The sequence below is a fragment of the Excalfactoria chinensis genome, chromosome 1, assembly GCF_039878825.1.
Source record: "Excalfactoria chinensis isolate bCotChi1 chromosome 1, bCotChi1.hap2, whole genome shotgun sequence".
Taxonomy (NCBI): Eukaryota; Metazoa; Chordata; class Aves; order Galliformes; family Phasianidae; genus Excalfactoria; species Excalfactoria chinensis.
The window spans coordinates 99883656-99900077 of NC_092825.1; the positions used below are offsets into that span (position 1 = coordinate 99883656).

Genomic DNA, 16422 nt, shown 5'->3' on the forward strand with positions numbered 1-16422 from the left:
ATAATTTAACTTCTTAAAAGCTGTGCCCTGTCATGGCTGATGTGCTGACCTTGTGCGGACTGGATCCCAACCAGAGCAGGATGCTCCCCACACCTTTACCTTCTCTCTCTGCAAGAGGAAGATCTCAATCTATGGGGGCCATTTGCTTGTGGGACGACCCTTCTGTGGAAAGGTAGACTTGTACAGATAAATGCCATCTTGAAGCCTCAGCCTTTATTCTTTGTCTTCTGTGAGCAAATTGGATTTGACCATGTAATTTTCCTCTGTATTCACCTGAGCTTTATCTTCAGTGGCAAATGATGACAGGAGTATTTTGTCAGCAAGTTTCTTTATCACAGACCATCCAGCCATGGCAACCGCAAGGTCACCACACTCTGGAATTTCACCTCAATCCTTGCACGTCTGTAATCTCTGAAACTGATTTACGGTTGCGGCATGGCAGATGAAGACAGATTCTGCTTCATAAATCCCTTCTTCAGTTTATACCCTTGGGAGGGAATTCCAAGGAAAAATACTGATATATCCAAATTGTTAACATTTATTAGACCTTTATTTCAAATGCAACCAGAGATTAGGACACAGAATAGAAACTTTTTTTTTTTCTGAGAGTAGTTCTAAAACACAGACAAGGAGCTTCAAGCAGATGCTTCTGGTTTATATGGAAGAAAACTGATAGTTTTAGTAAAAAAAATTAAAACATTTTCACAGCTATACTAAAAATTTAAAAGAAAACTGAGTGCTTTTTCACAATAATTGAACTGTGAAAAAGACCTTATTGTTTTCAGATAATAACATTTCCTGGGTTTGCATCGGTGTTGTTTTAAGTGAAAATACCATTCCCAGAATACAGGCACTTAACTTCAGCAGAAGCTTTAAAGAATGTCTCACAAGCAGAGAATGCAGTTTTGTAATTCCCTTTCTGCTCAGGCCAAAGCAGGCTCTGCTATTTCGGCTCTGAGCAGATCTCTGAGAAGAATTCACATATGGATTGATGGGGGAATCCCTGACGGCAAATGGTCAGCAGAAGTTTAATTCTATTTGTATCAGACTGAGAGCAGGTTCAGTATTTGAAGTCAGTGGATATGGACAGAATCTGGGCCGCTTTGTGAATACAGCGTGTGTATTTTTCAACTGTGACCTCCGTTTTGATTAATGGACGCATCTCAGCTGCCACATCCAAGGTTCTACTTCCAGCAGATCTTGCCGGCTTCGCCCACCTGCACGGCCCCACTGGCGACAAGCTGCAGGGCAGCAGGGAAAGCCCGGTGTTCAGCCTCCTTCACCCGCTCGGATAGGCTCTCCACTGTGTCACCAATCTTCACTGGAACTGCCTCTTGGAAAATGATTGCTCCAGCGTCCACCTCCTCCTGTAAAAGCAATAACCAGAAGGTTGTGCGGTTGGAAGTTGAGGGGCACGGGTGTGTAATAATTACTGGAATCCAGCTGCTGCAGAGATCTGTTTGTCATTACTTTATTACAGGAAACATGAAATGAGGCTAATGTGAGGCGTGTAGAGAAGATACTGACACACAGGCCTGTGAGGAACTGACAGAAGCATACGTTGCAAAGAAAAAGGAGAAGTGAGTAACATTTTTGCTACAGAAAACAAAAGCTGCATTAACTGAGGACATGACAGACTAGCTTGGACCAAACGGTGACATTACAATTCAGAAAAGTGAATTAGCCAGCTCTGGTATAGAGCAAGACCATAGCACTGGCACATCTCTCTTTTGCACGTTAACAAGGCAGAGCTTGGCTGTTTGTTTGTGGCTTCTCATGGCCACACAGAGAAAAAGCAGTCATGTTATGGAGAAAGGAATGCAATTCTTCTAACTAGAAAAAGAGAGAAAAACAGTTTTGTTTTTTTTCTTTTTCCAAGGGAAAGCCAAAGTCATGAAAACAGATTCCAGAAACAGTGGAAAAAAAGGCTGATAATCTGAAGTATGCAGCTGAAGACTGGAAAATAGTTACTGTCAATTCTGATTACCAAACAAGATGGAAAAAATCTCCCTGAACTGATACAAAGTACATCTTCCATGCTGAGAGATCTCTGGCATTTGAATCCTCCTTTTATAGGAGACAAGCAGAAAGAGCTGGAAGTGCTCAAGGCCAGGTTGGATGGGGCCCTGGGCAGCCTGCGCTGGCGGGGGGCAGCCCTGCACCACAGCAGGGGTTGGCGCACTGTGGGCTTTGAGGTCCCTACCAGCCCGAACCATTCTGTGATTCTAACATTAAGTTCTTCTATTTCCACAAACACAGGATTACTTCTTAACAAATCTAAACTTCTTGTGCCATTTCCAACGTTTTTGTTTTCATTTTTTTTTATCTTCTTGAAGGCAACAAATAAGGAAGGTTGTATGATAAAATATACAGAGTTGGGACTGTTCTCTAATGAACATTTCAGGGTTAGTCAAGACATGATACAAACTATTACAGCTACTTTAACAGCTGAACTGGAAGCAATGAGATACTTAAGGAAGAAGTTAACTGAAGTAAAGCTTAACTCCTGTATAGACTATTCAATTCCAGTTCCTTTTACAGGGACTGCAAACTAAAGCACTGCGTTGCCTGATAACGTTATGAATGAATGAAGGAGAAAAGGCAGTCAAACAGGATACTGTAAGGGATTCCCACACAAGCTCCAAGGTGAAAATCTTAAGACCCGTCAATGATGAGGGGTGCAGGAAGGAAATACTTACAGCCACAAAGTGCACAGTACAGCCTGTTACTCGGACTCCAGCTTCCAGCACCAATTTGTGGGCATTTGCTCCCTTAAAAGAAGGCAGGAGGGATGGGTGGATGTTCAATATTTTTCCTAGAAAAGAATAAGTGAAGTCCTTGCCTTTTAGCATTTGGACTTATCAGTGTTCTAAGCATCAGTAATCAACAGAGGAACAATACACATCTGTGAAAAAGATCTTTTGATGCATTAAGTATCTTTTGCACTTATTTATTGATATTACTACCAGACAACCAACTCAAAGCATTTCAGAACGTGTTGCTATTTCAGAAAGTCAAAGACAGAAGTTATAATGAACTCCACAGCTAAAGCATAGTTCTGCAGTGACTAATCATCAATATACATATATCTTTTCTTTCCCTTGGTTGTCTTTTGTCTCCTTATGCTCTTTTCCTCCTTCTTCCATCACAAGCACAGTCCCTTCTTACAAACTCAATACCCCAAAGAAATTTGGTGTAGCTTCAAACAGAACAGAGTCCTGTGACAAGGCAAAAATTCTTTCACTCAGACCTCTCCTCCCCATCTGTTTTGGCTTAATGAAAGACAGCAGCTGCTCACAGAGGAGTCCTTCGCTCTGCCCTTCTGAAAAGCACCTGTCTACCACTACTACTTTCCAGACGCAAAGTTGGCTGGGAGATCCTGAAATGGATAATGTAACCTTTAATGCTCAATCAGGTGGGACTGTGGTTAGAACCCTGGGAAGCTTGTACTCTACATTTTCCTTAAACGAGAAAGCATATGCATTAGCTCCTGCGTGGCTGTACAGTGAAGGGCAGTAGCTATCCCTACCCTTAGGGTCTCACTTAGAGCAATGTCATCATTAAACCATCAGAATACCTTCTTGCTTCTGGCACAGTTTCCCTGTCTGCTTTTAATATGTCTGTGACAACTGTCCTGCCAGCTCTGGACTGGAGAGAAATCAAAAGGTGCTAAGCAGTGCTGGTTCTTAGCTCAGATTCAGTACAAACCCTTGCAAGATTAAAAAAATGACCATCAGCACTATTTATATCACTGTACGCTACGCCCACGCTATCTCCACATGCCTCCTGCTCAGGCTTACTGTATGTCATCAGGATTCACTGAACAGCACCCTAAATGCCAAGCAGTAAGGCTGAGCTGACATATGCTGGCGGAGGCAGCAGTGTACTGAAATAGAGGCAAGTGGTTTTGTAATGAAGGCCACTGCTGGTAGCGCAATACAGAACCTGCTTTCTGCAGGGACTCGTGCAGATTTTGACTTGCAAAATTTACGAGGCAAATGTGTTAACTGATCTGTAACAATATCTCAAACATCTTTTGTATCTCAAAAACAAACAAAAAAACACTTTTTAGTCATCAGCATCTTGAGCAAAAGAGCACAAGCACTCGCATCGTGAGCAAAACAAGTACTGAGGACTCTGAGACAAAAATAACCCTCAGCACTTCTTTTGGAGTTTCCCCAGTTTCTCCTTACTTACATCAGCAACTAGTGGGCATGGTGGGGATGGGCTGAGGGTTGAAACTAGGTGATCTTAGAGGTCTTTTCCAACCACAATGATTCTATGATTCTGTGAACTGCTCTAAAAGAAAGTGGCTTTATGTTTCTTTACTTCTTTTTATCTATCTTTTCTGTTAGGATTCACAATTAACATTTCAGGATCATTAAGCAAGAAGAGGAGTTTTGCAACTAACTTTATGCTCTACGTCCTTGTAACAGAGAAGGGAAAGTAACAGCTTTTAGGTAAGCAGCAACAAAAATCAGACTAGCAACAGCAGCTGTCTAGAACACAAGACTCCTGCATCCTGGTCTTCTGGACTCCATAATAGAGAGAAACAAAACCAATTAATCCAACTTAAGCTAGTTGGCAGCTTTAGCATAACACAAATAGCCTGTTTTTCTCTACTGTTCTTAATGAGAGGTTTGAAAAGTAGTTCAGGTGTAAAAGGTAGGTGTCACAGACACACCCAGAAGAAAACAACCATCACCACTGAACAACAGAGGTGGCCCAGAGAGCGGCAGGGTACAGCGTGACCAGCCAGCAACCAGTGTAAACGTGCTTAAGTAACCATGACTAAGTTTGAAGTACAGCAAATAGTGAGAGAAGTAGCTGCTTCTGTGAGATTCAGAACTCCCTGCATGAAACTGAAAGAGATAAGGAACCTAACAACTGGAGGAGGCAGAGGCATTATCAGCCCTTAACAAAGAAGCGCAAGATTGTACAAGATGACAGAACTATAGAATGGTTTGGGTTGGAAGGAACCTTTAAGATCACCTCGTTGCTATAGGCAGGGACACCTCCCTCTAGACCAGGTTGCTCAAAGCCCCATCCAGACTGGCCTTGAATGCCTCTGGGGAGGTAATACTCACAGCCTCTCTGGGCAGCCTGTTCCAGTGTCTCACCACCCTCACAGTAAAGAATTTCTTCCTAATATCTAGTCCAATTAAAAAAATAAATAAATAAAAGACCAGAACGGAAACACCAAACACCTCTGATGAACAAGAGACACCCAGAGATTCACACAGCTCCTGGGATGTCTGACCAAAAGACTCTGAGATGTTAATGGGAGCTACATATTGCTCTGCAGTTCAGCCTGCAGGCAAAGTTCATCTGGGAGAGGAAGGATTTCTTCTTGACTGAACAGTCTCCACAATCAACACTTGCTGCTTGGGCAACAACGTGGCCCATACCTCATGTCTGTAGAGGCTAAAAGCCTTCCTTTACAACATTTTCCAATAAATCAAAGAGCACCATTAGAAGGTGGCTTCCTCAAGCTTCTGTGAAATGATAAGAGGAAGGGACTTTCTCTCAGTCACCACTTTCCTTACCAAACGTGAAAAGTCTCCTTTCATGCAAACTCAGAATTAATGTGGTCTCTTTTCTATACTTTTCCTTTTTCCTGAATATAATTTATAAAAGTGTTTTTTTTCCCACCCCCCCTTTTTTCTTTTCTTAAAATGCATCACACAATTATGCGGCACTTACCTTCCCATTTCTTGACAAAAGGACCTGACAGTATTCGCATAAATCCAGCAAGGCAGATCAGCTCCACTGAGAATTCTTCAAGGACTCTGTCAACTGCACTGTCAAATTCAGTGCGACCTCCGTACAGTTTATGGTCAATAACCTGTGATAATCCAAAAAAGGATGAAACATGGGCATCGAGTTAATTTAATATAAAAGCCATACAAATGGGATGGGATGGTACTCTGGACTAATTAGCAAAAAAAAAAACAACCCAACAACCAGTAAATCTCCACATGGCTACAGTTAGATGCATATACACAGCAAGAAGAGCACTTCAAAAATGTGTACAGCTAACAGATAAATAACCAGTCTTAACTCCTATAAACACAGAGTAATAATCAGTAAGCTGAGCTTTATCTCATTAGGCCCACAGCTGTAGACCCCAGCATTTGGATACAATTAAAATACAAATGCAGGTCATTAGGATAATCTAAAGTCTAAGAATGATTTTACCTTAAAACATGATAAGTAATATTCCTCAAATTGTATCACAAAACCTTGAAAGAAAGGCCAGTCACGAGTATTTAAAAAGCTCTTACTGCAGAAGGTTGGCATCATTGAATTATTTATTTCCCATCTAATGCAGACTTCCTAATTTCAACAGGAATAAGGCGGTGCTACTTAACTTCCTACCTTTGTAGCCTTTTAAATAAAACTACCTGTTAATTCCTACAATATTTACCATGTTGGCACATTTAAGTATCAGAAAGTAGTCTTGAAAAACCAGAACTAACTAGCTGAAAAGGTGGCAGAGGGCACTAGGAATAGAGCCTAGCTCAAGGCTGGGCTGAACTCTACAGTGACAAAACTAGGTAACCCCTGGCAAAGCAAGTACAACTCTGTGCCTCTGTACTGTCATTCATCTTAATCACTAAGACAGCCCACCAAGATGAAAGCGTGCACTGGGGCCTAATCTTCCGTATCATCTCTAGTTACTGGTGAAAAGTGACTGTAAAATGCTCCTAAGTGAGAACAGTGGCATTTCCTATCTGTAATGCAAATGGCTACACAAAGGGCAAAGCAGCGCAGCGATGGATCCAGTGACACAAAGGGAATCACAGTTTGCTTTGAATGAATCCTGAAAAGCCTGAAGCAATGCCCAGGGAAACAATGGGAGGTCTCATTAAATTTGACTTCTCTTACTTCATTCATACGCTTCTTAAACATGTTACTTTAAATATAAGCTCAGATAAAATACCCTGCTACTTTAGTGCAAATGGACTTAAATGAATGGTAAAGTTTAAACTGTAAAAGTTCTGCGCTGGTTTAACACAATAACTATTTCCCAATCCCTTCAGCATTAATAGTACCATGTCTGAAAGGGAGAACAGGAAGTAATTTGCTCCCATGTTAGGTAGTTTGCCCAGGGGCACAAAGATCCTGACAGAACAACAGCAACAAAACACTAAGACTTTTTTTCATCATTACTTCACAGTACTTTTCTGATGTAGTCAGAGCTAATGAAGGTTCATTTTAAAAAGATGAGAAATGCTTACCCTTGTAGGAATACCAGCTCTTTCAGCCTTCCTTAGCCCCTCCACGCCAGCTTTGTTAGAAACAACAAGAACTATTTCTGCAAAACTGGTGGGCTTCTTTGTGCTGTTTATGAGGGCTTCCAGGTTTGTGCCTGAGTGAGAAAATAAGTCATGAATATCAAGCTGTTCCCGGAGAATAAATATAGCTAACAATGGGTTTTAAGTAAGTAGCAATGTGGGTGAGACTCAGTCCAAAAACCACCAGCGTTAAAGTAATCTCTTATTTTGACATTACTGGAAACTAAGTCTGATATGTGCAGTCTATAGGGCTTTTACTAGCAATTAGCTATGTAAACTGTAGTTGCTGAAATTGTTCTGATGGTTTACTTCTTAACAAGTGGGAATACTGGAAACTCTGGAAGTGACTATGGGGAAAGAGGGAACTGATCTGTTTGTAACATAACGCTGCTGTCCCAAAAGCAGAAAATAATAGCTGCATGAGCCTGGAGACAATTTGTAGCTAAAATTAATACACGCAATTTATAGTTAGTTTGCTGCAGAGGGTAAAGATCATTTTGCTTCTGATTGAAATTAAGCTGAGGGCAAAATCTATTCTGCCTGTTGCTGAGCACCGAAAGCCTTGTTAGAAAGCTGTCAAAGCCACAATGCAGACTTTCACAGAGGTCAAGAGATTTTGATTCTGAGATGAAGTTCTTTTTCAATAGTCTAGTAAATAATGTAAACTCTCACCTGTTCCAGAGATAAGGACAGCAACCTTCACTTTGTTTGTTTGGATTTTGCCTTGGATATGGCTGTGCACAGACAGTGACCTATTTGCTTGCAAGGCTTGAAGCAAGTTATGGACTTTAACATGGGCAGAGCCTGAAGACATAGAAGGAAAAAAGAAAGTAAATAAAAGCAGAAACACAGAGAGGAGGAAAATATCCATGAAAAGTCAACAGTGACACTGCTTTACTTCTCCATATTTATTTATAGTTCTGGTGACATTTGACATTGCTAAGCACATGTTCTACAGACTAAGACACTAGGACCGACAATTTAATACCCTCTGCACAAAAGCCATGGAGGTGCCAATTAAGAGTTTGTCAGCTGAACAGCGTGGAGAAGCATCAGCAAAGTAATTAGTTTTTTATCAAGGAAAATAAAAAGTTGGTAACCTTTTTGTAGAGGGACAACTTTCCCAATCAGCCAGGCTGCCTCGTGTTTCTGCACATCCTTGAGCACCTGCTGAGCCAGCTCCTTCTGAACGACCAAAACTGCACCGATCCCACAATTAAATGTCCGAGCCATCTCCTCCTCAGAGAGATTGCCTTCTTTATGGAGCCAACAGAAGATTTCAGGAATCTTCCAGCTAAGAGCATCTGAAGAAAATTGAATATACAAATGAAGAGTGGAAGGCACCACCTATGCATAAATACTAAAATTATTAGAATACTGAGAGGCAAAATCTGGATGGAAAGCACAGACTAAGTCTCACAGCAGCATTAGTGTGACTGAAATCAATTTCCATGCAGAGAAACAGCCAGTTTCTTCCTTTCCTTACTTAACGTGACTAGGGAATAGAAATAAAGTTTCACTCAGAGAAAACTAATCATATCACTGCATTTCAAACTATTAATGAAAAATCCAAAATGGGCTATAAAAGCAGCCTTTGGAAAATCCTCCTCCTGAAGTTGATAACTCCTCCTACGAGTAGAGGCTAAGGAAGCTGGGGCTGTTTAGTCTGAGGAAAAGGAGGCTGAGGGGAGACCTTATTGCCCTCTTCCAGTACCTGAAAGGTTCTTACAGTGAGAGTGGGGCAGGTCTCTTCTCACTAGTGACATGTTACAGGATGAGGGGAAATGGCCTCAAGTTGCACCAGGGCAAGTTTAGGTTGGATATTAGGAAGAACTTCTTTACAGAAAGGGTGGTTAGGTACTGGAATGGGCTCCCCAGGGAGGTGGCTGAATTGCCATCCCTGGATGTGTTTAAGAGCCATTTCGATGTGGTACTCAGGGATATGATTTAGTGGAGGGTTTTTAGAGTTATGGTACTGGTTAGGCTGCGGTTGGACTTGATCTTCAAGGTCTTTTCCAACCTGGGTAATTCTATGATTCTATGATTCTTCTGGAGAAACTATTGTACAAGATCAATATCCTTAAAAACTGTCACAAAACCCACAATTCTCCCAGTTCCAACAAGGTAAGGGTGATACACAGCATCACAAGAAATACTTCTGGACTAACCTCTCTAATGGAACTCCAAAGACAGTAAGTTTGTTTCCTGTCACCTTACACTTAGTAACGGAAGCATGTAATGAAAGTAATGGAAGCATGATATATATACAGTTGTAGAATTCAGAACTCTATGATAGTTGCAACCCAACTGAACACCGCATATATTATATTAAGTTGTTATATATTATATTAAGTTGTTTACCTTTCCATAATTCACTTCCCTGTAAAAAGTGAAATAATATTTCTAGAGTATCTGATGAAATTGTGATGAGGATTAATTGAAGTCCACTGCATTTCAGGAGATCTACTCCAGCCGGTAACCATATCTGAATGCCCATCAATAATGTCACTAATGTCATATGACTACAAGAAATATTGCAGGTTTTTGCAAATGATGACAGTTCACTTTGAGTTGCTTCCACATCTACACATATTAACATACAGACGTTTCTCAGCTTTTCTTTCTGTCTCACCTAAAACGACACCAAAGGAGTCTGGGAGAACTCTGGGAATGTTTTCCAGCAAGCCTCCCCCAGTGATGTGTGCATAAGCTTTCACGTGGCCTGAGCGAAGGACAGGCAGCAGAGTCTTACTGTAGATCTTAGTTGGGGTTAACAACAGGTCTCCTGTTGATCAAAGAAGATGAATGAAGACAATTACAATGCTGAAAAGAAATGTTACTCAATATGAAATTGGGGAAATAACAAAATACTAATTTGCTGGATAGAAGCAAGCACTGAATTACAGAGAAAAACAATGCCTATCATTCAGCATACAATTACCTATTTAGCTCCCTCCCTCCCTTAATTTCTTTCCTGCATACATGATTACAGGAAACAGAAAGATGAGAACATGCTTGAGAACGGAGTAATTTTCTTAGTACCTTAAAAAAGTTACAAAAGCTAAGATACAGACAAGACAACTGTGTGCATTTTTCTGTTCAGAAGTTCAAGTGAAGAAACCACATGAGAAATAGTACCTAATGTCTGATCACCAGAGATGCCAACTCGAGAAGAGAAATCCAGAGATGACTTTTCAACAATCCTCCTTACAAGGCTGTACCCATTGCTGTGAACACCAGAGGAAGCGACTCCAATAACCACATCTCCATCAGCGATTCTCTCTAACTGGGGTAGCATTTGCCCTCTCTCTACTGCACCAACAGCAAAGCCAGCCAGGTCGTACTCGCCGGGTGGATACATGCCTGGCATTTCGGCAGTTTCTCCTCCTGTGAGAACCAAATAAAAGGTGAAGGGACTTTTGGAAAACTATTGAAACCAGCGCGCATGCAGTTTTTCAATGTTTTAAACCCTTAAGGCATTAATAAAATGATTTTTTTTAGTTAGATAAACAAACATTAGAAGTAATTAAGACACACCTTTGTCACAGGCCCTTCAATTGAGCAAGCAATAGTAAATTGTGAAAGAACATTTCCTCCTTCTCTCTGACAACAAGTATCAGATTGCCGTGTATAAAATCATAGCATATATTTAGAGCTTCCAAATTCTTCCAGACTTAATATTCTTCATTAAAGACTTACAGGATACATGAAATTCAAAACTCCAAGAGCATGATATTTCTATTAGTTTTACTTGCCACCATATGGATTTTATACATAATATTCTGATTTCCAGTCATTCCTACAACCTGGGCACCACTGTTGCCTCAGTTCTGCACAACTAAGGTTTATGAACTGTTTTAGAAGAAACCTCTAAAAGATGGGCTTTCTACCCATCCATGCAGCTGAAACAGTAATCCAGGCTATTATCTTAGATTTCCATTATTAGGACATCATTTTGTTTTGTTTTGAAAACCATGTTTTGTCTGGATGATGTCATTCAGAATGCAGTTTGAAAAGGTAATTTTCTAGGCTTGCGTGGAAATGAGTAACACCATTCAAACAGCATCCTCACAATACACACACCAGCATTGGTTCCCTTAGTGCCCTTCAGGTATAAGCTGACAGTCTTTGCTGTTGAAGACCTGTGCTCTGCCTGTCATGTCTCATTCAGTCTAGAGAGAGCAAATCACTGTGTTTAATGCAGGAAAGGAGCATTTACTGCTCTCTGAAGTTTTCTGAACAGCCATCTTCATACTATTCCATCATTCCAGGGAAGAACTCAAAGCCATATCGTTATTATCCTTCAAACTCCTTCACCAGTCCTGATATCAGCAAGAAAAGAGCTTGAAAATGATTAAGTTGCCATTATATTATGACATCTGCCTAACATATTGACCAGTACTGGTTTTTTGTTTGTTTGTTTGCTACATTTCATCCATTCTTCTATTTCAAAAACGCATCTCTGAAAGGGTTACAAATTGCTCCAGAGCCCTCCTGCTCAGTGCTTGTCTGCTGCTCAATGCTTGATTCCCTGAAACTGTTCCACATTTTTACATTACACTGCTGTAACCAACTTTAAAATCGAATTTCACACAAAGAAGTGTAATTTGCTTAGACGCATTGTTTAGAAATGCCATCTAATAACATCTGTGTGAAACTGAGCATATAAGTTATGTCCTTCAGTACCTCACTAGTAAGAGCTTAAGGTATTTGAGCAGAGTATTCAGCTATTGCAGATATACATAGAAAGAATTCAGGAATATGCTATCAACAAGACTCACCACTTCACTGATGAGCTGATTCTGTACAAAGACAGATCTACATGCTACGTGCATGCACAGTGACACAAATGCCTTAAGTCAGAGCCCAAACTAAAATTTATTTTAATGATTCTGTAGAAGAGGAAGCTCAGGGGAGACCTCATTGCCCTCCACAACTACCTGAAAGGAGACTATAGAGAAGTAGGGTTGGCCTGTCCTCTCAGGTAAGAGAGACAGGACGAGTGGGAATGGTCTCAAGCTGTGACAGAGGAAGTTCAGGTTGGGTATTAGAATAAATTTCTTTCCTAAAACAGTGATGAGGTATTGCAACAGGCTGCCTAGGGACTGTCCCTGGAGGTGTTCAAGAGCTGTGTGGATGTGGCACTGAGGGATGTGGGCAGTGGGCATGGTGGGGTGGCTGACGGTTAGGCTAGGTCACCTTAGAGACCTTCTCCAACCTTAATGATTCTGTGACTCTAAGATTCAGGCTACAGAAAGGCATTTCTGCATTAGATACACACTTACTGCTTCCTCTTTGTACCCTCCGTTCTGACAGCATCATAAATGTGGGGAGTAAATCGTGGTTGTTTTATTTATGAGTTCTGATTTCCTTCAATATCAGCACAAAAAAAGATACTTACTAACCCATTTACAAAATTGAGATACTGTTTTCTGGTGCTAATTTACAAACTTTTAGAGCCCTTTGCAGTTTTGAAGTCTTCCAATTGGAAATAAAATCTTGAAATTTCAGTAAATGGTTTCATAGCAAGATTTCACCTAGCATGTACTTAAGCTGAAATATGAATGGTTTGATGATATTCGATAACCTGAGAGAACATTTTAAGACAAAACATAAAACTAGCAAACACTTCATGCAGAAAAAAACAAACAACAGAACATAAATAGCTCCTTCTTCTAAGCTTGTAAAGTCCATCAAAACAAGACATACTCCTTTAGAAGCTACTTTTATCACCAGCTTTCTTAAAGGAATCAAAAATGGACAAAGTACCAATTATCAGGTTGTACATAAAGTAAGATAATTGAACAGTCCCTTTTATTCTCAAATCGAAAGCCTTTCTGAAAAGGTTTGGGAACTCTCCAAAGAATATTTTTATAAAACAGAAAAAAAAACAAGAAAGCAATAGCCTTATATGAGGAAACAACTTTCTGGGTTCCATTGCTCTGAAACCTACCCCTGTGCTATATTCCTTTCATAAATGAAAGACTTATACAAAGTCTTATATTTTTGACTGACCTAGAAATATTTTTATTGAGTTAAGCAGTTTTTAATATGTATTTCTTAGGATTTATGAAGTTACATTTTGTATTATTTTCCATGGATTACTAGATAACTGTGTACCACAATACATATACATCATTTGTTAGTAAAATGTATTACATGCTTGTATTATAGGGACTACAAGGAAAATACGTAAATTTGAGTCTTAACAACTTGGAATATGCTTTAATTTTTTGTTTTGTTTTTCTCTTTTGTGGTTAACTTCTGTGTCTTAAGAAGTGAGCTGCAACTCACATTTTTCCTGCATTTATAAGGACATTCTCTGGCTTTCCAGTTACATGATCCTGTGAGAATATATCGACAGTGAGAGCTCTGCTTTTCCTGTCAAACTTGTTTAAAATCAGCCAAGAGGTTCAAAGGATATTATGTACACATGCAGTGAGACATATATGCATAGTAACACACACAAATCTTGTTTCTAGAGGAAAACTCTAGAATTTCCTCTAGGATAAACGATAAAAAAAAAACCAAGCCTATTTGGTGTGTTTTCAAACTCATTTGAAAAATACAAAGAATTAAAATACATGAATTGTTAGTTTTCTTGGTAGTTGTGATAGTTGCAAATTTAAATGAAGATATATGAATAAGAACATGTATATGCAACTTCCTGAGCAAATGGCAACATTTGTAAAGTACTGTCTTCTCTCAGTAGGCAGAAAACAAGGACATGACCTTTCTTTCCTGAGCTCTAAGATTCTTTAGTAGACTAGGAAAACAAGCACATTAAAACCAATTACAAAGAAATTGCATACAATTTTTCACTCCCTTCAAAGAAAAAGTGTGTCCATACCTAAAAGAGCACATCCTGCCTTTTGGCACGCTTCAGCTATTCCTGCAATGACACCCTGGGCCACTTCCACATCAAGTTTACCACAGGCAAAATAGTCAAGGAAGAAGAGGGGCTCTGCTCCTTGAGCCAGGATGTCATTGACACACATAGCAACCAGGTCTTGACCTATAGTGTCATGTTTCTTACACACTTGTGCAATCTGCAAAACACAGTGAGAGAACCTGTTGGTTACATTTCAGAAACTCAAACACAAGCAAAGCATGTGTTTCATCACAGTTTGTGTCAATGCTATAGCAACTATATAATTAAAAGTTTTCTCTGTGAGTAATCTTCTCAAGGATGGAGATTCTACCTCAGTAAAATGGTACACTGGCTATATACATAAAATAAAAATGAGCTACATTAAGCTTTTTCTTGAGGACGGCTATTTACATGCCAAAATGTACAGCAAATTATTTTGCATGAAGAAGGCAATTCAATTATTCATTCCCTTTTCAGAAATACAAATAGGTATTTTTAAACACAACTGATCTTTTGTGGTAAAAGACAGACAGCTGTGTGATCAAGCAATTTCCATTCTGTATGTCAATTTTCACATTACCTTGAGCTTTGTGCCAACACCATCAGTTCCAGATACCAAGATAGGATCTTTGTAACCAGCTGCTTTCAAATCAAAGAGGCCAGCAAATCCTCCAAGTTCTGCATTGCAGCCTGCAAGCCAAAAAAAAAAGACAGAAAATAGTAAACTTCACTGATTTCTTTAGGATCTCTAACACACCAGCAAATTCTCAATGAAGTCTCTCGACGTGACTTTGTCGCCACAAAACTTTTCTCTGACATTTTGCAGCATCTTCATAAAGATGCAGAATCTCCTAATCCTCTCAAGTTTGCTTTGGTTTTTCAACATTATCTAAAGCTAAAAAGAGAAAACTTTGTGATTGAACATTCAATGATGACAGTGACTGCTGCATTTAGTATTCTTCTGAAATACAGATATGGAATTGTTGTAACAGCTCTAAGCCTACTGCTGTATAGGACAGAATGGCCTACTGCTGTATAGGACAGAATGAGTACTAAATATTTTCCAGTGGAAATCCCCCCTCCCTTTGTTATTAATATCTATGGTACTTTCAGAATCTCTGATCCTAAGACTGGTTATGATAGGGTAACTATGGTAATCTTAAAACTGAACTTGGTTAAATTCTAAGAGTGAAACAAATATGAGTGAAAAATACTATTAATGCTAACAGATGACTGCTTCTACTAGTGTGTATCTCTGTATCATTTCCTCTCAACATACAGTTGAAATTATTTGAAGGTCTCATATAACGTGAACTAAAAGGGATATTTCATAAATGATAGATATTTTAATTTTATCGTAAGAATTACAAGGACTTGACAGATCAAGATGTGCCTGATATCACAGAAAAAGACAGGCTGGTTCTGTTTTATATATGCAAAAGATACACAACATACCTATCTCAAGAAATAGAAAGTATTGGTGAAGAATTCAACATCTTGTACCACTTGTATTTCTTTGTAAACATTTATCTACAAAAATTGTATAGCTATCTAAGCACGAATGGATAATCCATACAATCAAAGTAGGATTTTTTTGCTTGCTTTTGCCTTTTTTGAGTAATTAATCATATTTTTAATGGCCTTAATACATACGACATTTGGAAGATACATTTTAGAGTCATTTGGCAAGAAAATCTGTAATCTTAAGGAACTACATTTTGAAGAAATCACAGGTGTTAGGTTACTTACCACTAGTGTAATCTAGACCTACACAGAATACATAAATATTTGGATCAAGGTGGTAAGCCTCATTACTGTGAACCAACTGAAATAGAAATAAAGGTCCAGCTCTTACCTGATCTTGATGTGGCTGCTGCTAGAGGTTTAATTTTCTGAACCAAAATATTCCCTGCTGCGATGTCTACCCCACTGTTTTTGTAAGTCAGGCCTCTGAAAAATTGTTAAAAAATGTTTCAACAACTGATTACTAAATGTAAATACATGTATTTTAAAACAATATTTATGTACTTGTATCATTGTTTCACCAAGGAGATTAGCCATTCAGAATTCTACCCTGCCATCAGTGAAGTTTCTCAAGTGCCATTCTTTTCCTACTTTTACAGTAACTTTAATCAGATATTCCATGTAGACTCAGTGACTCAAAGGTTACTCAAAGGTTAATCTTTTTCTACTTGGATCTTGACATCACATATGCCTGAAGATAGTGAGTATTAGACAAAATAATAAAATAAA

General features: G+C 39.3%; 1 protein-coding gene across 4 annotated transcripts in view; it reads right to left on the reverse strand.

The window, feature by feature from the left end:
• Window positions 1-533: 533 nt before the first annotated feature.
• The window catches only part of GART (phosphoribosylglycinamide formyltransferase, phosphoribosylglycinamide synthetase, phosphoribosylaminoimidazole synthetase), a 36935-nt gene continuing 21046 nt past the window's right edge, over window positions 534-16422 (reverse strand). For all 4 annotated transcript variants that reach the window (XM_072356095.1, XM_072356087.1, XM_072356104.1 and 1 more), the window contains 11 exons: window positions 16025-16119; window positions 14750-14859; window positions 14149-14347; window positions 10437-10685; window positions 9931-10083; window positions 8399-8602; window positions 7971-8102; window positions 7242-7372; window positions 5704-5845; window positions 2700-2815; window positions 534-1367 (listed from right to left, as the gene is read on the reverse strand). In XM_072356095.1, coding sequence (XP_072212196.1) covers window positions 1185-1367; window positions 2700-2815; window positions 5704-5845; window positions 7242-7372; window positions 7971-8102; window positions 8399-8602; window positions 9931-10083; window positions 10437-10685; window positions 14149-14347; window positions 14750-14859; window positions 16025-16119 — 1714 coding nt within the window. In that variant the 3' untranslated portion in view covers window positions 534-1184. The remainder of the gene's footprint in view (window positions 1368-2699; window positions 2816-5703; window positions 5846-7241; window positions 7373-7970; window positions 8103-8398; window positions 8603-9930; window positions 10084-10436; window positions 10686-14148; window positions 14348-14749; window positions 14860-16024; window positions 16120-16422) is intronic.